Below are 21,163 nucleotides of genomic sequence, written 5' to 3' on the forward strand. Positions count from 1 at the left end.
GCTTCTGGTTGGCTTCTTAGTCTTATGCCATGTCCACCCCCTCCCCCGACACCCCCACCCATTTATGCGATTTTTTTTCCTGTGGCCCCCTTAGACTATCCTGAGGAACCTTACGCTGTATGGGCCTAGATGAGTGCTAATCATGTTATTTAGCCTGTGGTGTTACTGTTACTTCATGAAAACACATATTAGTAAGCCCCAATTCAAACTGGTTTCATGATACTGGTTATGTAATTAACCTGAATTCTTTTTAAGCAACAAACCACATTTCAGGTACTCAGGTGGTTGATGGCCACTGTTACCCTCCTCAACTGAACAAAATTCTTGTAAATCTTTTTTGGCTCAAAGAAGGAATCTTATGGGTTACAAATTCCAAACAAAAGGATAAGGAAAACAGACTTTATCAAATATTTCAGGGATTAGGTAAAGCAATATTTAGGGAGGAATATAACTTTAACATTTTTATTTTCAAAGAAGATATATCTAAAATTGTGATCTAAGTCTCCACCTTCACTGTCACTGTCACTGTCCTCCCGTTGTTCATCAACTTGCTCGAGCGGGCCCAGTAACGTCTCCACTGGAGACTTTGTTGTTACTGTGTTTGGCATATCGAATACGTCACGGGTGGCTTGCCAGGCTCTGCCATGCAGGCAAGATACCCTTGGTGGCTTGCCAGGCTCTCCCGAGAGGGGCAGAGGAATTGAACTTGGGTCGGCCATGTTGGCTGCGTGCAAGGCAAATGCCCTGCCGCTGTGCTATCACTCCAGCCCAAGTCTCCACCTTAAACTGTTAAAAAAGAAAAGAGAAAAAGCAGACTTCACTCCAAATAAAGTAGCAGGAACAAAACTAGATAAGCATAGGGTGAAAGACTGACAGAGAAAATGAACTGTGTGGTTGATCTTTCTTTTGAGAACTAGTTTGCTAGTTGATAATGATTAGTAATAAAACCAGTGAGAAAAATGTAATTCAAAAATATAAGATTGCTTAACAGTAGAGCACTTACCTTGTGTCTGTGGAGCCCTAGGTTTAGTACACACAGCCACACAACCATACACTATGAAGCCTAATTTATAGGTAAGATCGGTGGTAAGTTTAACAAAAAATTTTTAGAATGGAAGCCTCCATTTCCTTGAATTCAAATTTTCTTTAATGAACTGATGTGCATGCTTTGGAAAATAATTGAACTGGGGCAGGGGAAGCAGTTTGGTGATGGGGAAGGAAGCCTGTCACTGTCCTCCCGTTGTTCATCGATTTGCTTGAGTGGGCCCAGTAACGTCTCCATTGTGACAATTGTTACTGTGTTTGGCATATCGAATACCTTGCAGGGAGCTTGCCAGGCTCTGCCATGCGGGCGAGATACTCTCGGTAGCTTGCCGGGCTCTCCGAGAGGGGTGGAGGAATCGAACTCGGGTCGGCCATGTTGGCCCCTTGCAAGACAAACTCCCTACCCGCTGTGCTATCGCTCCAGCCCAGGGAAGGAAGCCTATGGGTACATTTTCTGAAAGAATTTTGCCCCTGAAAATTTGAAGTTGGTTTCAAGACAGAGGTTCCCACATTTATTTTGCTTGGTGCATCCTTTTCACACATTAGTGAGCACCGTGCTGGAAATCTACTTTTTTTGGTCTTGTTTAAGTGAACAAACAGAAAGCACCCCCCACAATTGCAGCAAAGGCTACCAGCACCACCACCCCCTAGCAGTGGTTGGAGGGGGTGTTATCTCCCACTTTGGGAAACACTTAACCAAATGTCCAGCAGCTGTGTACATGCCTTTGCAAGGAGGTGTGGTGTTTACTAACTTTCAGAACCATGACATTTTCAGAGGAAATGATTAGCTCAGGAAATTCACAAAATTTCTTTGAACTGAGTAAAAATGAACATTTACATATAAGCCTTTTTTTTTTAAACAGGTTTATAGACAAGAAGGAAAGGCTAAGTCAACTTAAGAGCAAACAAGAAGAATTTCAGAAAGAGTGAGTTTTCATTTTGCTTATTTGTAAAAGTTATCTAGTCGACACAGGGTTGGATTTTATGCCGTTTTGTGCAGATGTATCGACTGCTAATCTACCGTTAGGATCCAGCCTCAGAGTGTGGAAGATCATTGGTTCTCGGCAAAGCAGAATAGCAGAGTCAGCAAGTCACAAGAAAACGCCAGGATCCAAGACAGTATGCACTCCTCTATCAGATGGATGCAACTCCATCCCTGACTTGGATTATTAACAGGAGGGCCAGGAAAGTGGTCTTGCTCAGTTTGAATGAATTGGCTCTACTGGCCATGACCATGTTGTTTATCTTTGTTTTCTGAATTTGTTTCTCAAGTGTGGTTTGCACATCATTTGCATTCAAATGGTTAAAAATACAGGTTCTTGAAATCCTGCCCTTAGGTATTCTGATTCATGAAGTTTGGGGGAGACCCCGAAGTCTAGGCCCTGATGGTCGCTGGCCCTCTAGATTTAAGAATTGTCTAATAGGACCTTTTGTCCCAAGTTTACCCAGTGCCTGTTTCCCTGACACACCCCAATTCTGATAAACACGTGCATGAACAGACTTATCTTGGGAGAAAACCTGCATTAGAAAAACCTGCTCGGATTTGTTTAACTCCGTCATTTCTCAAACTTAATCACAGAAATTTAATTTTTTTTTTCCCTCATTCAAGTACTTCATCCTATATACTGCTTTCACTGATCTTTGGAAATTGACCAGAGAATCTTATATCATGAACTCCCTTGTAGTGGTAACTGTTAACTATAACTATTGGAAATTATCGAATAGGACACAAAGACTGTTGGAGCAGTTTATTGTGAACATTTATATAAAAGCTCAGCATTATTAGATGCACCAAAGGAAGGAGGTGAGATAATTGGCAGAGAACACAGTATTTAGAATACCCTTTTGAAAGCACATTTTCACTTCAGCGTTTCTAGCCATTTCTAAGAACTTTGTTTTAAAAGTTGTTGGTTTTACATTTGTGAGTTTCACACATTTTTATTAGTTCAGAACTTACTGGGTTTTTTTTGGTATCTTTTTCTCTATACAGAGTGTTAAAAGCTATGGAAGGGAAGTGGATAACAGATCAGTTGGTAAGCTAAAAGTAATTACATCTTGTTTTGTCTTGTTTTATGTTTATACTTTATACAAACACTTGTGGTTTACATAGTTGTTCATGATGACTTGTTACAGGTATTCAGTATTCCAACACCAATCCTACAACCATTACCCCTTCCCTCTTCTCTTGTTGCCAATTTTCCCAGCAACCCCTTAAGCCTGCCCTCATAGCAGGCCCTAAGTAATTTATTTTATATTGCTTGTTATCAATAATTTTCTAACTGAATGATTTAAAAAATGTTTCTTAGAAGAAAGTTAATGAAGATGGTTGTATCTCACCATGGAGCCATTAAGTTCTTGTATAAGAGATTACTAAAATATCATTATAGGTTAAGCCTTCTGTGTTTATATTTTGTTAATCGAGATTGGTTGTCTTCTACATTACATCCCATCCAATCTGGTGTGCTATTCCTGGTTTGTCAGTGTTGTAGAGTTTGAGTTGTCATTCCAGGAAGACCAAAATTTTTAACGGGGTGACACAGCTGGAGTTGAATTTTTAACTGGGTGGCAGCCTTGGGTCGTGAGCATGACTCCCATTATGTTTTTTAAGTCAGTAGCCCTTTAAAAATCACTTTGAGTTTAAATTTATTTGTAATCATTTTTGGTAGTCCTCCACTTGACTGTGTGCAGTCTTCTCATGTTTCATCTGAATATCAAAAACCAGGCATTGGCAATTTATTTGATCAGTCACAAAGGAGACTCCCTGGCTCTAGCCTATGTTTCTGAATGGAGTCCTGTGGACACAGCCATCAGGGTCCATGGTCCACATCCAGATCCATGTGGGCTCCAGCACAGCCACAGCCAGGGAAGGGTAAGGGAGCCAGAAAAAAAAGAAATGCAAGGATTTGGGGCCAGCTCACTTTTAGGGAAATGTGCACATAGTAAACTTACCAGGTGTGCACACATACTGCAAATGGATGAGCTGATTGCATGGGAAAGTGTTAAAAGAACTTAGGCATGAATCTCTCTGTCACTTGAGACAGAAAAGACCCCTTACAAGTTGGAGAGAGACATTCTGACAGACTCTAACTGTGAAAAGACAAGGTACTCTGAGCAAATAAACATAAAGAGGGAAATGTATACAGTGTGTGAAAACAAGGAATTTGATGATATGTTGTGGGGTGGGGGTGGGGGGATGCAAGGGAGAGTATATTGAGACATGTTTTCTGGTGACAATTTGGGTTTTTGCTGTTTGGAAGGGCAGGGGGACCTGATTTCTGCCTCCCCCTACCCCATCTGCAAATGTCCCCATTCAAGGATTTTGCCAGCAACAGAGTTGTTGAATTTCTGAATGTAAGCCACATAGCACATATTAGCTGACCAACAGTAAGTTATGGTCTTATTTTAATTGTGTAGGGTCCAGTTTTCCTGGGCTCTGCCTTATTTGGGTGTTCATATGTATTTTATTAAAGAATATTTGTGATATAAATGAATTTTGCTTGTGCTCTCTATAATAACAAAATATGTTGTACGGGAAAAAGACCAAACATGACTACAAAGAAAAAAATCAGAGATGACCCATCTCCTTCGTTTCCCCTCACCTCTGTCTTGGGGCCATATTTGGAGATGAGGGGTCACTCCTGACTCTGTACTCTGGAATCACTTTCTGGCAGTGCTTGGGGTGCCATATGGGGTGCCAGGGATCGAGCCCAGATCTGCACCTGAGCACCTTACCTACTGTACTATCTCTCTGGCCCACTTTTGTTTGCTTGTTTTGTGTGTGTGTTGTTTTTGGACCACACCTGGAGGTGCTCAGGGATTACTCCCAGCTCTGTGCTCAGGGATAACTCTTGGCAGTGCTCAGGAAACCATAGGGGTGCTGGGATTGAACCTAGTTTGGTTGTGTACAAGGCAAATGCCTATATCCTATACTGTCCCTCTGGCCCCCATTCCCATTTTTCTAAATTCACTGTACTATTTCCTAGATTTGCAATAAAAAAAAATCAGTACTGAGTTTTAAAGACTTTCAAAAAGTCCTTTTTTTGGAGGTAGGGGTGGGGTGGGCACACCCAGCTATTCTCAGGCTTACTCCTGACTTTGTGCTCGGGGATCACTCCTGGTGATGCTCTGGCAACCATGTGGAGTGCCAAGGTCTAGCACGTGCATGGTAAGCTCCTTACCTCACACTGTACTGTCTCTCAGTCCCTTAAAGTTCCCTCAAAAGTGAAGACCTCAGGAAGCCCAGGACATAGTATCATCTTTGGTTTGATTCCTGGCACTGCTTATGATTCCCCAAGCACCACCAGGAGTGACCACTGAGCACAAAAGTCTAGAGTTAACCCCGAGCATCGTCAGGTGTGACCCACTCTCCCCACAAAAAAAGAAAAGAAAAAGAAAAGAGAGAAAGAGAGAGAGAAAGAAAGAGAGAGAGAGAGAGAGAGAGAATAGAAAGATGTTCTCCCACTGCCAGTTCAGTTTTAAATCCATCCATCTCCATGAATCTGTTTTCAAATATCTCTGGCTTCCTCAGAGAGGTTGGAGTTTTGCCCACTGGAACATCCCTATAATCTGCCCTGTATCTCGTACCATCAGACTCCTCAGACAGGTGTGAAACACTATAAACATCTGAACATTGTTTTAAGCTTTTAATTATCCACATTTATGGAGGCGTTATAGAATAGATAATAGCACTTTAAACCTAACTACTAGGTCGAATTTTTAACTTATCCCCTTTTCACTTTGGAGGAAGTTATCAGTGTACAGAGATAATTTTTTGTGTCATAATTTTTCTGTCTTTTGGGAAATTTTTATATACGTTTTGTGCCTTTTTTTTAATCATCTTACAAGAAATTTTGTTGTGTCAGGGAAATGATACAGTGATATAGTACCAAATGCAGAATTCAGAGCAGACTTGCACAAAATGAGCCATATGACCTCAGGGGCAGGAGGCCTCTTAGATAGTAGGGGGAAAGGGGTGCTTACTGTTGATCACTTAAATGAGCTAGATTTCTGGAGCTGGAGAGAGAGCTCCTTGGACTGAGCACGTAATTTGCATTCAAGAGATGCAAATTGAGTTCCGCTATCACGTGTCCTCCGAACATAGAGCTGCTGCTAGCCCCTAAGGGATGCCAAGTTTGACCCCAAAACCAAAAAATAATATGAAGTAGATTTTGAGAAGAGAACTGAGAGATATTTTTTTTGAAAGGAGGGAATCTTTGGTTTAGAACATCAGAAGAATTTCTATGATAACGCAAATTTAGTCACACACGATATTTTATATGTGAGATGTATTACAGATAAGTGACTAAATCTTTAAATGTCACGTCATTTTAAGTGACTTTTTGTTTTGGCTTTATTTTTTGGTTTTTGGGACACACCCACTGATGCTCAGGTGTTCTTCCTGGCTCTGTGCTCGGGAGTTACTCCTGATGGTGCTTGGGGAACCATATGGGATGCCTGGGATCAAAACCGGTTGGCCATATGCAAGGCAAGCATCCTACTCACCAGACTCTCTCTCTAGCCCCAGTTTTGATTTTTAAATAACCAAATGTGATTGGTAGCTATCAATTTGGCAGAGAATGTTGAGAATATCTTTCACCCTGTACTGTGTCTGTGACCCCTTTCAGCATTTCTTTCTGCGCTCACTGACACATACAAAAGAACTGTGCGAATTTCTTTCTCTCATAACCTTTCCTAGCTGCTTCTGCAGTCAACCAGGATAACTTTTCTCTTTTGTAATCCACCATGGTTGAAAGTTCTAATAAATACATTGGTCTTACATATGTTTCCTCGATAGACTGAACTTAGCAGTGACTCCAAGTAGATGATAACATTAATTATAAGTTTATTGCTTTTTTTAAGAGATGGAAAATAATGTCCTGCAAGATGAGGATTGAACAACTGAAGCAAACAATATGTAAAGGAAATGAAGAAATGAAGAAAAGTAAGTTGTTTCCCCTTCCAACTCTAGCAGTGGCTCATGTGGGATTTTGTGAGGTTAATCAACTGGAAAGACAGAGAAAGAGAGAAGAGGATGTGGGACAGGGGCAGGATTTGGGGAAACAACAACCTGAAAAAATATAGAAACATACACACAAAACCTTTGAATTATCTGCTCCTTTCTCAGACCCGAGAGCTAGTACAGGGGTTAAGGCACAGGAAAGCATGTGCACGACCCTGTCTGATCCCCAGCACCACAGGGTCCCTTGAGCATCCCTTGGAGGCCCCTGAGCGTTGCAGAGTGCAGCCTTATGGATCCCCAACCCGCTGGGGTGGCCTGAATAATCCTTCAGACCTTTGCATTGATCAAGAATTGCTGGGAGTGGGCCTTGGGCTACTGAGCACCTCCTGAGAGATCCAAAAGAAGTTAAGGAAAGTTCCCAGCTACTGTAGCTATCAGGAAGATCATATTAATTATTAGTAATATTTTGCATTGGGCCAGAGCGATAGCATATCGGGTAGGGCATCTGCCTTGCATGCGGTCGACCAGAGTTCGATTTCTCCGCCCCTCTCAGAGAGCCCGGCAAGCTACCTGTGACACGTATTAGATATGCCAAAAACCATAACAAGTCTCACAATGGAGATGTTACTGGTGGCCGCTCGAGCAAATTGATGAACAACAGGGAGACAGTGCTACAGTGCAGTGCTATTATGCATTAGTTCACGAAGAGCCAGAGAATATTTCTTATATCTCCTACAGTAAATCTAATTTTTAATTTTTTCATATATATTTTAATCTGTAGTAATTGTACATTATATTTGTATGGTTCCTGCTCTCTTGTAGTTGTCAGATTTTTTTAGGGTCCGTTTCGAAACCCCGTAGCCACGGACTTACTTCATTCATTTTCGAAGGTCAGAGCGAGTCAGCACTGCACCTTGTGCATCTCTGACTTGTCTGCTCATCACTTTCAGAAACAAGTGTTTTATAGTATCTGTCATGTCCTGCTCGCTCTCCTTGAAACTGTCCTAATGTAGCGTCCTCATCTCATGTCTCACCACTCAGAAGCTAGAGAAGGCAATTAGCAAGGGAAGAAGGCACTCAGCACTCAGTACTCCAGTCATCTGATTACTCCTTGTTCTGCATGCCTTCTACAAAGGCCCAGTTTCTCCAGCAGAGTAAGGACCATCCTCCTCCTGTTCCAGCCATGATGTTCACGTCACACGTCTTGAACCTACTGTCTCTGCTGAGTGTACTGGGCTTTTATAGTTCTCTGATGAGCAAGTTTTAAATTTTGGGTTGGAGATGAGTCACTTGCCTTGCATGCTGCTGACCCTAGTTCCATCCCTGCCACAACATGTGGTCTCCCAGCACCACTGGGTGTGGTCCAAACCCCTTCCCAGTTTCTTTGGTCACTTTCTCTTTTTCTTCTTTTGATCTTTTGGTCTATAGTCAGTGGTGTTCAGGGGTTACTCCTGGCTCTGTGCTCAGGAATTACCCCTGGCAAGCTCTGGGGACCATAATATGGGGTTTCTGGGATTGAACCCAGGTCAGCAGCACATAAGGCAAGTTTCCTATCCATTGTCTTATCTCTCTGGCACCCTTTGATCACTTTCTTTAACATTTAAACTGCCCCACTCCCCAAGTTGAAAGTGACAACCGCAGAAATAAGATCAAAAGTACTAGGCACCATAACAGTGGTTTCCATCTCTAGTGAATCATCGGTTATCTGGGGACCTTTGTAAAACCCAGAGAAAGACTCCTCAGACTCTCCTGAACTTTGGAAAATAAAATCCCATACATGGGAGCTCCATAAATGGTTTTGTCTTCCCCCTCTTTTATTCCCCATCTGTATTACTATTTTCTGCCATACCCAGTGGTGCTCAGAACTTACTCCTGACTGTGCTCAGGAATCACTCCTGGTGGGGCACAGGGGTGTCAGGGATCAAACTAGTACATGGCAGATGCTCTGTTCACTGTACTTTATGCCCCTCTTGTTCGTCTTAAGCCAAATGAATACTTCTATAAAATAAAATCTGTAATGAGAAAAAGCTGCACGCTGAGACCTTGTAGCTGTTACCCTGCGTTGTCAAGGAGCAGAAGACTCCAGAATCACTGTTGCCCAGGTAGTGAAAGGGTGCCAGTGGGCCCAGATCCCCTTGCTGTATTTTGGGTAGGGAGAACAGAAAGAGATCAGCTTTTTTGGGGCTCCAGTGACCTGCGACTGCTGGAACTTCTGCTCTTTAAAACATGGAGACACTTCAGTTGTTCCTCTCTAAAACCAGATTCAGTATCTTGCAGACCATTTTAAAGAAGCTAATGATTCCAGAAGCCAGTCAGCATGGATTAAGAGCTTGGAACCCAATAAATAGCCTATTTCTTTCTGTTTGTTTGTTTTGGGGCCACATCCAGTGGTGTTCAGGGCTGTCTCCTGGCTCTGCACTCAGGAATCAGTCTTGGTGGCAGGGCGTGGGAGGCTGGCCAAATGGCATTTAGCCATCAAACCCCTCGCCTGGCCATGTGCAAGGCAAGTAAGTGCCTTAACCTGCTGTACTATGGCTCCAGCCCCTTAGCCTCTGTTTTTTGTTTTTAAAGTAACCTTATTGTTTACCCTTCATGTACATTGAGAAAGGGCATACATGGTTTGCTGTAGAAACTGGTTAATATTGTTGCATAGTCTTTTGATGTCGGGTGTCATGATGACACTGGCATATGGCGTAGAGCATTGGATTCTATGCAGATTCAGGACTGAGTCCATCTGTGCTGTAAGGAGTCAGGTACCCAAGTCAGCAGGAGCTGGTTATCCAAACAGCAACAGAGCCCTTGGCTTTTAGGGGAGATGGCAGGGAGAGAAGGCCAGACTGCACATGGAGTGATTTGGTTTAAGACAAATGCGGACAAAGGGAGGGAGGCTTTCCTGCCACATTAGGAGGGAGCAGAGCACGGGACATTGGACCACAGCTGGACAGGTTCACTTGAACATTCTTATAGAGCTCTGTGAAGGTGATTGGGCTTGCTGGATGGTGTGTACGGGGACCTGAGCACCACCAACAGTGGCCCCTTGCACTGCCACAGGAATACTCCCCAGAGCCACACTGGACATGCCACCCTGCCTCCCTCACAAGAAAGAAAGAAAGAAAGAAAGAAAGAAAGAAAGAAGGGAGGGAGGGAGGGAGGGAGGGAGGGAGGGAGGGAGGGAGGGAGGGAGGGAGGGAGGGAGGGAGGGAGGGAGGGAGGGAGGGAGGAAGGAAGGAAGGAAGGAAGGAAGGAAGGAAGGACAACTAAGCAATCTTATGTGTGGTCCTCAGTCAGAGAGGACCTCCTGTTAGACATTTATAGATTCTTTTTCTAGTCACAACTCAGCTGGGCTTTGGTTGTCCTGAGGGACTAAGCTCTGTGCCATAGGTGAGGTACACAGCTTCCCCTGAGAGTTCTGATGATGGAGCAGGGATTGAGGTGGGGGCACTTGTTGAAGAATGAGAATAATGTGGGTACTTGGGTGCTGGAGCTAATATCTTTCCTAAGGAAATGCTTTCTTGAATGACCAAGAGGCCTGTTTGGCTTTGTGGGACAGATTTGCGTGATAGAACCATGGAGTCAGGCTCTGGGAGGGGGGAGGGAGTGGGCAGCAGGGAGCTGTGGGATGGTTCAGCTGGGGAGGGTTAGGAGTTTGCAGGGCAGTAGAGCACCCCAGGGCCGTGGCTGTACTGGGTGATGAAGCCAGAGTGTGCAGTGCAGCCAGGCCAGGAAGTGTGGGTGGAATCTTACGGGCATTAACTACGAGTATGAGGATTGGAATGAAGACCCGAGCCATGCAGTTGAAGATGTGTAGGGCAGCTCAGAGATTTCAGGTCAGAACGGAAGAAAGCTTAGGTTTTCAGGGTCGGGGAGATAGTACAGCAGGCCTCTCGTGTGACTCACCTGGGTTTGATTCCCAGCACCCCATATGGTCCCGAGCCCCTCTAGGAGGGGGAGTGATCCCTGAGCACAAGCCAGGAATAAGCTCTGAGCACTGCCAGTTGTGGCTCAAATATCCCCACCCAACCCCTGCAAAAAAAGGCCGGGGGGGGGGGCAAGAGGAGGAGGAGGAGGGGGGGGGGGGGAGAGAGAGAGAGAGATTGATTGATTTTCCTTGAGACATTTTCTCAGTTTTAATTTGTTTGAGCCACCTCAGTTGTCCCTCAGTCTCTTTGGGATTCTTGGAACACAAAAACCCAAGGGATGCCACACAAAGGCTGTCTGTTGAACAGGCTGACACTCAGTCTCCTTCCTCGTGGGCACAGCATACAGTTTCCCCACCACGCTGGTCACTGCTGTGTAAACACCAGTCCTGAGATGTGCAGGGCCTAGGGCTCACCTGAGAGGCTTTTTTTTTTTTTTTTTTTGCTTTTTGGGTCACACCTAGCAATGCACAGGGGTTACTCCTGGCTCTGCACTCAGGAATTGCTCCCGGTGGTGCTCAGGGGACCATATGGGATGCTGGGAATCGAACCTGGGTGGGCCGCATGCAAGGCAAATGCCCTGCCCGTTGTACTATCACTCCAGCCCCTCACCTGAGAGACTTTTAAGGAAAATCAGACAGCTGGTACTTTTTCAGGGCAAGCTAGAAGTCTTCCTGGCCCAGCATTGCACATCTTCGGTGCTTACTCTGAGAAACCTCAGGTACGCCCCTGGATGGAGCAGTTGGAGGGATAACAGAGGAAGAGCAGGCTTGCTGTGCCGTGGCCTCCCTGCTCTCTGATAAAAATTGAACATGGGGAAAAAATCAGTAGGATGCTCTTCTGGAGGATTTCAAGGTCACAGTATAAGCCAGTGGTGACAAAGGGAAGTTATTAACCTCTCAGGGTCAGGGGACCCTACATACACTCTCTACAGACAAGGAATTCTGCTTCAGGAAGAGAGCTATAGGAAGTTGGTGCTGTTATGCTAGGAAGATCCTCTCATGGAGAGCTTGTTGCTCTGATTGCAACAAGGGGCTTAGACTGGAATCTTGGCTGATGAAATCAACTGGTAAAGCAAAAGAACACATCACTGCATGTCCTGATGCATCCCTGCTCTCTGACAGCCACTTGAACTAGACTCTCGGGCCCGTTATGGAACCTTCCCGGGTTCATTTTACTGAGGGGTGTTTTGTCCATTTGGCCTGCAGGAAGATTGTGCTTGTGGGGTGCAGTTTTGCAGCACCCACAGAAATGCTGGAGAGGTAACGGTTGATTGTGATCTATTTTAGATTCCGAAGGCCTCCTCAAAACCAAGGAGAAGAATCAGAAGCTTTATACCCGAGCACAGCGGCACCAGGAGAAAAAGGAGAAGATCCAGCGGCACATTCGCAAGCTTGGGGAACTGGTAGAAAAGAAAACCTTGGACTTGCAGAGTCATTACGAGCGTCTGGCCAGCCTCCGGCGCTCTCATATATTGGAGCTCACCTCTGTCATTTTTCCAATCGAGGAAGTTAAGACCGCTGTGAGGTACGGTAATCGAGGTATTTGGCTCTCAGCATCCTCTGGTTCTCCCAAAATCAAATAGTTTTTACCTGTGTCCACACATCATTTGCTGGGCCTCACCCTCAGGTTGCGAGTTTCCTGGGAGATGAATCCCCAGGTCTTATCTGCTGCAGCCAGAGCTCTGGGCGGGGCCTTCCCTGGACCCAGGCCCCAGGAGCTGCTGGGCTGACTCACTCCTCTGAGCCACCTGATGCCCAACGTTGGCTGCAGTCCTGGTCTGGGCGTATCCGTGTGGCAGGTTCTGGAACTCTGATCCTCCTCTCCTTATCTGCTAGTTGAGATGAGAAACGCCCCTCAGTTAGAGAGAGTCTTCTTGGAAATGGAGGCAGGTCCCAAGTGCCTAGGGTGACTCAGACAGGAGTCCACATACTTGCCTTGTCTGTTCCTGGGAACGGGGCCTTGGGAGTGAGACCTTCCAGCTCCATGCACTCTAGGAAGTCGGTGGGGTGTGAGGACAGTGCACCCTAGGGTGACAGTGAGGTGTGAGGACAGCAGTTCCCCATGGGGCTGGTGCTCAGACACTCCTGAGAGCTCCTAAAAAGTGGCAATTCTGGAGAAAACCTCCCACCTCCCCTGCTTAGCTTCCAGTCTGGCTCTTGTGCCTGTTATAAACATCCTTGACAAGGCTGAAGCCAGGCAGGGCTGGGAATCACCCTGAAAGCAAGTCTCACTGCCTTTCTGCCCTGACACCAGGTGTTCTCTTCTGATATGCCTGTTTCCTGCTGGTTGCCTCACTTGCCAGCACCTTTCCTCAGGCTTGACAATCAGCTCACTGTTGCTGGTGGTGTCAGTGTCTTCAGCTGCTTCTTTTCCAAGCTGTCCTTTCATCTGTTGTCACAGTTAATGCCCCAGAAGCCTAAAAGTTGCTTCTAGCTTGAAAACCCCGGGCTGTGGCTCAGTGGCAGAACACTTGCCTTGCAGGTGTTGGCGGCCCTGGGTTCAGTCTCTGGCATGCTAGAAACAGAAGAAAGCAAGCCTGCCCTCTGACTCTTACCAGGTTGTTTCTCATTTGTACTAATTGGCAAACAATAATTGTATTTTCCTGCATAGAGAACTTAAGAAGTGGGTAAAGTCTCTATACTTTAAAAATTCTTACAACTTTCTGAAGGGCTGAATTTATTTCAAAAAGAAAACATATCTAGTAAAAGTTGTACAGGAAGAAAGAGTCCTTTTGTATCTGTGCTGTTTAAATCTTTTACATAAATATCAGTTGTGTTATCTTTTCTATGTTTTATCTTTTCTTTTGTGGTCGTGTTTTGCTTCTGGACCACACCCAGTAGTGCCAGGGGCTGCTCTTCCTGGCTGAGTGCTCAGGGGTCACTCCTGGGATTGCTTAGAGACTGTTTACTGCCAGGGCCAAGCCCTTTGAGCCATCTACCCAGCCTCCAGAGCTGTTTTCATCATCCCTGTAATAAGATTCCTTGTTTGTTCCTTTTTCCTTACTCTTAGTCTCATTTTGGTTTTTGGGCCATACCTGGTATGCTCAGGAGTTATTACTGACTACACCCAGGTACTGCTCCTGGCAGTGCTCAGGGGACCATATGGAATACCGGGGATTGAACTTGGGTCAGCTACCGTGTAAGGAAAATGCCCTAACCGCTTTGCTATTGTTCCAGCCCCTCTTAAACCTTCTTGAGCTAGAGAAGGAAGTCAAGGTGTAGCCTTACATCAGGCTGTTGCAGCCTCACGTTCAGCCTCATCCCTCACAGCCAGTAAGTGGGGGTTACCTGCAGGCACATATCACAGAAGGAAATGAATTGAGCAGGGCTAGAGCAATAGTGCAGTGGCTTGGGCATTTGCTTTGCACTTATCTGACCTGGTTCAATCCTTAGCATCCTATATCGTCTCCCCAAGCGCCACCAGGAGCATACCTTGGTGCAGAGCCAGGAGTAACCCCCAAGCATTGCCAGCATGACCCAAAAAGAAAAAAAAAAAAGATTGAGGGTCACTGGCTGAGAGAACCAACTCTAAAGAGGTCGGGCACAACAGCCCTCCGCACCTGCCACCTTGCCCCCACTCCCAGCCCCAGTCCTGGCAGTACCCCTTGGGCAGCCTTGCAGCATACTGAGTAGATTCAGTTCTTTCTGTAGTGCTACCTGCTTTCTGTAGTGCTCTGCTCCTCTGGCAGCAGATCTCAGAGTCTGCTTCGTAGGCTTCTGGGGTCCCTGAGGCCCTATCAGGGGTTCCTGGAATCAAACCATTCTCAGAACAATACTGATGCTTTGGTTCCTCTTTTCACTGTGCTGAGCTTGTCTGGGTAGCTCAAAAGCCATGGTCCATCAGCACCAGGAATACTCAGTGTATTTCTCTTTGTGCTTGCAGTTTAAACCAAAAAAAGCCAGTCTCAATCAAGAATATGCTCGACTCATTGATGCCTGGCATGAGTGAGTCACTAATCTCCATCCCCCCTTCCCCCCCCCCCGCCCCCCCCCCCCCCCCACACACACAAAGTGTTTTTGAGGAGCCAGGAAAAATCTCAAGTGCTGGAGCATGTGCCCAGCATGTGTGAGGACCTGAGTTTGATTCTCAGCACTGCATGATCTTCAGGCACTGCTGGCTGTGGCCACTCTTAAGGTAAAAATAGTACATTATAAGTCATTTTTTAAAAATGTGCTTGATGACAGGCTGGACAAATACAGCAGGTAGTGTGCTTGCCTTTCAAGTGGTTGACCTGAATTCGATCCCCAGCATACTGTATGGTCCACTTTAAAAAGTGATTCCTAGGTACAAAACCAGGAGTAATCCCTGAGCATCACCAGGTGTTGCCCCAAAACTGTAGCACTATAGCACCATCCTCCCATTGTTCATTGCTCAAGCGGGCACCAGTAATGTCTCCATAATGAGACTTGTTACTGCATATTGAATACGCCACTGGGAGCTTGCCAGGCTCTGCCATGCCGGTGGGGTACTCTCGGTAGCTTGCAGGGCTCTCTGAGAGGGACGGAGGAATCGAACCCAGGTCGACTGTGTGCAAGGCAAACGCTTTATGAAGTCATCCTTTAAGTTCTCTTTGTTCCAAACTATAAGTGGAATGGGGAGAATGCATAAAATGCTTGCTGCATACCAAAATATCATGATTGTCTCAAGAAAAACACTTGCGTTATAAGTAGAACTTGCTACTTTTCTCATGGGTCACTACTTTTTCCTGAAGGAACAGCTGAAAGATTGGAACCTGTTAAACAACGCCACTCAGCAATACTCTTTTTGGGGACGTTGGGGGGAGATATTTTTCTTCCCATAAAAATAGTATAATGCTGACGTGTAAAGAAAGGACTGTTTTGTTTCAAATTACCAATTTTCTCAGTTTAATTTCAAAGCAAATGGCTAAGTGGAGGTGCAATAAATATCACTAGCTATACCACATCAACACAAAAGCTCTTTGAACTTCTCAAAAAAAAGAAGAAAAAATTAGCATGCCAAGGGGGATTGAGGCCAAATAGTTAAGAGAATCTTCTTTAGTTTGAGAATCTACTTCTTGGGGACCAAGCCAAACCCCAGTGTCATCTTTTTCACATGGGGTGGGCTTTTATACTACAGCTGGTTTGAATTTGATCTCGGTCTTTATTCCAATTAAGTTCCTGATCTCCTGGGTACTCTGTCAAGGGCCTTATGTCTTGCTGGCTGTGTACTGCCTACCGATGATGTTCCCATTTCTGGTGCCCGAGAGGTTGTACAGGGTGCTGTTTGCCTTGCAGGCTCCTGACTTCACTCAATCTCTGGAACCACATGGTTCCCTGAACACCATAGGGAGCATGAGCCAAATCCCAGTGGGTGTGCCCCCCCCCCAAACAAAAGAACCAGCAACCACAAAAAATATACCCTTCTCTTAAAAATCAACCGTGTCTTCTGACTCTGCAGAGATCCTGCAGATGTGTCTTCGGAGAGTGACAGTGCCATGACCTCAAGCACAGTGAGCAAGCTCGCCGAAGCCCGCCGGACCACGTACCTCTCAGGGAGATGGGTCTGTGACGATCACAATGGGGACACCAGTATCAGCATCACGGGGCCGTGGATCAGCCTGCCCAACAACGGAGACTACTCTGCCTATTACAACTGGATGGAGGAGAAGAAAACCACCCAGGGCCCTGGTGAGGAGCAAAACTGCCCTTGCAGACATTTATCCCTTGCATGGGCTTTGTAATTGAGGTGAAATTTATGCAACCGAGTGAAGAGCTTGGTATCATTTAGTGCATTCAGAGCATTATGCAACCATCACCTCTATCTAGTTCCAAAATATTTTCATCACCATGGGAAACTTTAGTGCGTGAAGCAATACTCCCTGTTCCTCCCCCTCCTCCCTGCCCTGGCAACCACAGATCTGTTTTCAGTCTCTAGACTTGCCTGTTCTGGATATTTCCTATAAATGGGATCATGTAACATGTGACTTTCATGTCTGGCTTTTCTCACTTAGCATAATGTTTTCCCCTACATTTTGTTATGTATCCAAGTTTCATTCCTTTTTATGACTAAATAGTAGTCCATTGCCTGAATCATTCATGGTTAGTTTCCCACTCATCTTGTGATTAAAACACGTGTATTTTTAAGATAGTTCACCTTGGGATGACATTTATTTATATGCAAGACCTCACAGTTCACAGAACAAGAGCTGAGGGATCCCACTTCTAGTTTATGACTCTGTAAAGAGCTTGTTTTAGCATTCCAAAATGGGGTGTTGAAATGTCCCAGTAGCAAAATCATTTTTAAAAAACCTTCGTAGTTTGTCTTTGGTGGAGGAGGATTAGTGATTGAGTCATTGAGTAAACACTTCCTGAGCATTCTGTGTCACACACAGTCCCGGGCGCTGCTGCCCATCAATGGTGGCACCACCAGGAGTAGTCTGGCCCTTTTCCTTTCTTTGCAGAGAAGGGAGGAAGCAAGTAAATGAACCCAGGCACTCAGGTACCACGTGTGCAGTGTCAGGGACCTGCCGGGCATCTGCAGGGTGGGGAGACAGGACAGAACTGCCCTACCAGAAAGTAATCGGGGCAGCCTCTGGGAGGATGTGACTGTGAAATAAACTGGGACTTAATCATCCTCATAGATGATTATGGGGCGCCACCAGTTGAGACTTTCAATTTTATTTGCCCTCTGTTGTTCATCCTTATTTTTGACCCATTTGCTTGGTTACATTCCATTCCACAGAAAAAGATACAGCTTTATTGACTGGCCACAGATATTTAACAAGTAAACAGTAAAATCAGAAGTGACAGAAGTAGTGATCATAGATTTAGGCTCCTTGGTACTTCTGTTGGGATAAAGGTTCTCTGTTCAGTTGTTGTTTTCCTGCCTTAGACATGGAGCACAGTAACCCCGCCTACACTATCAGCGCTGCTTTGTGCTACGCGACTCAGCTCGTCAACATCTTGTCTCACATACTCGATGTAAATCTCCCCAAGAAGCTGTGTAACAGGCAAGTATCGATGGTGGTGAAGCCCCCAAGCTCAGAGCTTGTGTTCCTGCCTGTTCTGATTACACCCAAACCCCGAATTTAAATGTTGCTCTGACAGAAAAGGTCTAATTGTGAAATTCTGAGATCATTCAAAATCTTTGTTGATATTCATTTCAAAAGTCCTGTATGCTAATTTGTCTCCTTATCTTACAATTGTACATGAAGTCTTTGAGGAGCCCACAGAAAATTTTCTTCCACTTGAGGAAAAAATATAACAGTAGGAGGAAAACAGGATATTCAGAAGGCATGTTCAGAACATTTAAATTCTGCTTTTTCTTTGGAATATATATGGTATAAATTTTTTGTTAAATTGCAGTGGTTTAGAGCTGGAGAGATAGTACAGCACGTAGGATATTTGCCTTGCACGTGGCCGGCCTGGGTTTGATTCCTACATCCCATATGAGCACCGCCAGGAGTAACCCCTGAGCATTACTAGGTGTGGCCCCAAAGCCAAAAAAATAAAGAAGTTGCAGCAGTTTACAGTCTACTCAGTTTTGCAAGATTTTCTTACCCACCCTCTGGTTACAACATTTCAAACAAATATAAATGTGAGTGCCTTCTACCCCATTCTGCAGATAGTATCCTTCTATACCAATGTGTTTTCAGTTTTTATGTAATAATTTGTGTTGAGCGCCTGTGGTGTGCTGGGCACTGTTCCAGGGAGGAGGAGGCTTAGAGGTGAAAACATAATCCCTGCCCTCTCCATGCTTGCCTTTTCTTGGCAGGACAAATGACCAATGAGTCAGCAGTCCAGCAGGGGGCGGTAGTGTGTGGGGACCGAGGGGACTGGTGAGAGAAGGGGTGTGGAGGCACGAAAAGGCTAGCTGTGCTGGAGGGGACTGGATAGATCTTGCAGGTGCCCAGCGGAGCAGAACACTGCAGCGTGGATCTGCGGGGCAAGGGCCTGCAGGCAGATAGGCAGTTTCAGCCTTTGGAGAGGGACAGTGGCAGTGGTGCAAGGGCCCTGAGGTCTGAGATTTCAGGATGGGGGGTCTCTGGGGACCTTCCTCTTGTGTCTGCACTGGGTAGACAGTGACCAAGGTTCCTCTGTGTATGTTCCCAGTCGGAGCACCCTTTCCACTGTACTCAAAGGAGTGATCTAGAGGCATGAGGACTGGTCTTCCAGCATCTCTGTGGACTAAGTGTCATGTGGCCTGGTCAGTGTGTGTGTGTATTGGTTAGTTCGGCAGATGTAGCACCAGCATGGTGGATTTTCAAAGGAAGTGTCTGTTCCGTGCAGTCTGTTCAGAGGCAAAGGATGTGGGTATATTTCCCGCTGAAACATTGTCAGGCAGTGGGCTTCTTGGGTCTCTCAGTTGCCAGTCACCGGCCGGGCATGGTTCCTGGGGTGGGGACAAAGGGGACATTGGCTAAGTTTTCAAAATGAACATTTTTTTTTTTGGAGGATTTTTTTTTCTGAAGGAACGTACAAATTACAAATGGTATGTTTGTTTTGCAGTGAATTCTGTGGGGAAAATCTCAGCAGACAGAAATTTACTCGAGCAGTGAAGAAACTGAATGCCAATATTCTTTACCTTTGCTTTTCTCAGGTAGGAAAATGTGCTGTGAACTAAGTTTTCATTTCTTACACGGCTGAAATATTAATGAATTCTTTGTTTCTTCTAGCATGTAAATTTAGATCAATTACAACCACTACATACCCTCAGGAATCTAATGTACCTGGTCAGTCCAAACTCTGAGCACCTAGGCAGGTAAGGGGGTGTTTGTTGCTTTTCTCTATGTGGCCTTGCTCTGCTGACTTAAAATAAAACTTGTATGTGGATGCTCCAAAAAGTACAGAACTAACTCATCCAGGATAAAAGAGGAAATAGTGACTCATCATTTACATTACTGATACAATCTTTATGTAGAAATTTCTCAGAGAAGATTAATACTACATAATACCAGATACTTTTTTAAATCCTTCAGATGGGGTGGGCAAGTCTACCTGTTGGGGGCGGGGGGGCAGTGGGGAATGGGACTGTGTGCTCTCTCGAGCTGGTTCCTTATTTAGCCTTACTGAGGGGCTCCTCTTTTCTTGTGCATTCTCTCCCATGCCTATTTCTTCCTTCCCATTGGAACTGTTCATCACAATTTTCTTCTTGTTAATGAGAAGTCTGGCCACCACTTTTTGGAGATAGCAGGGTTGGGGATTGATGGCATTGAGGGTGTGAGGGCCGTTCGCTTAAGGCATACATTGGTGACAGATCAGAGCAGCCGGTACTGGCCTGGGGGACCTCTCCCTAGCTCACTGAGGCATGACAGACTGAGGTGCATCCTCCAGCCATGCGTGCACCTCTTCTCTGGCTGCGAGGCTTGCTCTGAGCCAATTCTCCATATGCTTCTGCTGAAGAGGTAATTTGGGTCATGTATTTCAGTTGGGGCCAATCCCAGTGGTGTACTACTATTTGCTCTGACTTCAAGGGCCTGCGGGGAGTCCCCTGCACAGACTTGAGTGCCTGGGGTCCCCCACTGGCAGGGCATTTTCTGTTCTCACCTGCTCTTGCCTGTCCTCTGCTGCTTCATCTGCCCTCCTGCCCTCCCAGGAGTATTTTTTTCTGGGACAGAAAACCTTGAACACAACCATGGCCTCTCCTCAGGAAACTGCAGGTATACCCCAAACTGTGTGCTGTTTTATAGAAATTACAATCCCACCGAGTGGTTCACAGCCCCAGAAATCTAATATTAGGAGTAGGAATAAAACGTAAGAGGGGCAGCATGTTGAATCAGATCCTCACTGCAGCTCAGTGTTGGTGGCTGGGACAGATGGACTCATGAAGCTGCAGGTGTCCCTCACTGGTGTCTGCCAGTGCACACGACATCCCCTAAGCTCCATCCCGACTACTGCAGCAGAATAATTTTAAAGATTAAAGGCCAGAACAGTAGTATGAAAGGTAAGTGCTTGCCTTGCAGTGGCCAATCTGGGTTTGACCATATGGTCCCCTGAGCACCACTGGGAGTGATCGGTGACCAGAGCCAGGAGTAAGCCCTGAGCATCGCTGGGTATGCCCCTCCAATAAATAAATAAATATATAAATGTAAATTATAAAACATCTAGAATAAAATATAATGTTTTATAACTAAAGGTTAGGGAGGGAAATGGCCACATAAACACCATAAGGGAGTTACCCATTTTACCATTAAGAAAGTTAAAACATAAGCCGTGGGCATGTTTTGTGACCTTAGAGTAGACAGAAGCCTCAACGAAAATCTGAGATCAAAGAAATACAA

At 45.4% G+C, this 21,163-nt stretch overlaps 1 protein-coding gene across 1 annotated transcript in view; it reads left to right on the top strand.

Moving 5' to 3' along the window:
• The window catches only part of ATG14 (autophagy related 14), a 42,031-nt gene that overhangs the window by 14,137 nt on the left and 6,731 nt on the right, over positions 1-21,163 (top strand). The window contains exons 2-9 of the mRNA XM_056134228.1: positions 1,908-1,970; positions 3,035-3,077; positions 6,904-6,985; positions 12,210-12,447; positions 16,342-16,571; positions 17,776-17,893; positions 19,392-19,482; positions 19,559-19,644. Of these exons, the coding sequence (XP_055990203.1) occupies positions 1,908-1,970; positions 3,035-3,077; positions 6,904-6,985; positions 12,210-12,447; positions 16,342-16,571; positions 17,776-17,893; positions 19,392-19,482; positions 19,559-19,644 (951 nt within the window). The remainder of the gene's footprint in view (positions 1-1,907; positions 1,971-3,034; positions 3,078-6,903; positions 6,986-12,209; positions 12,448-16,341; positions 16,572-17,775; positions 17,894-19,391; positions 19,483-19,558; positions 19,645-21,163) is intronic.

The sequence above is a fragment of the Sorex fumeus genome, unplaced genomic scaffold, assembly GCF_029834395.1.
Source record: "Sorex fumeus unplaced genomic scaffold, SorFum_2.1 ptg000098l, whole genome shotgun sequence".
In the NCBI taxonomy this organism is placed as follows: Eukaryota; Metazoa; Chordata; class Mammalia; order Eulipotyphla; family Soricidae; genus Sorex; species Sorex fumeus.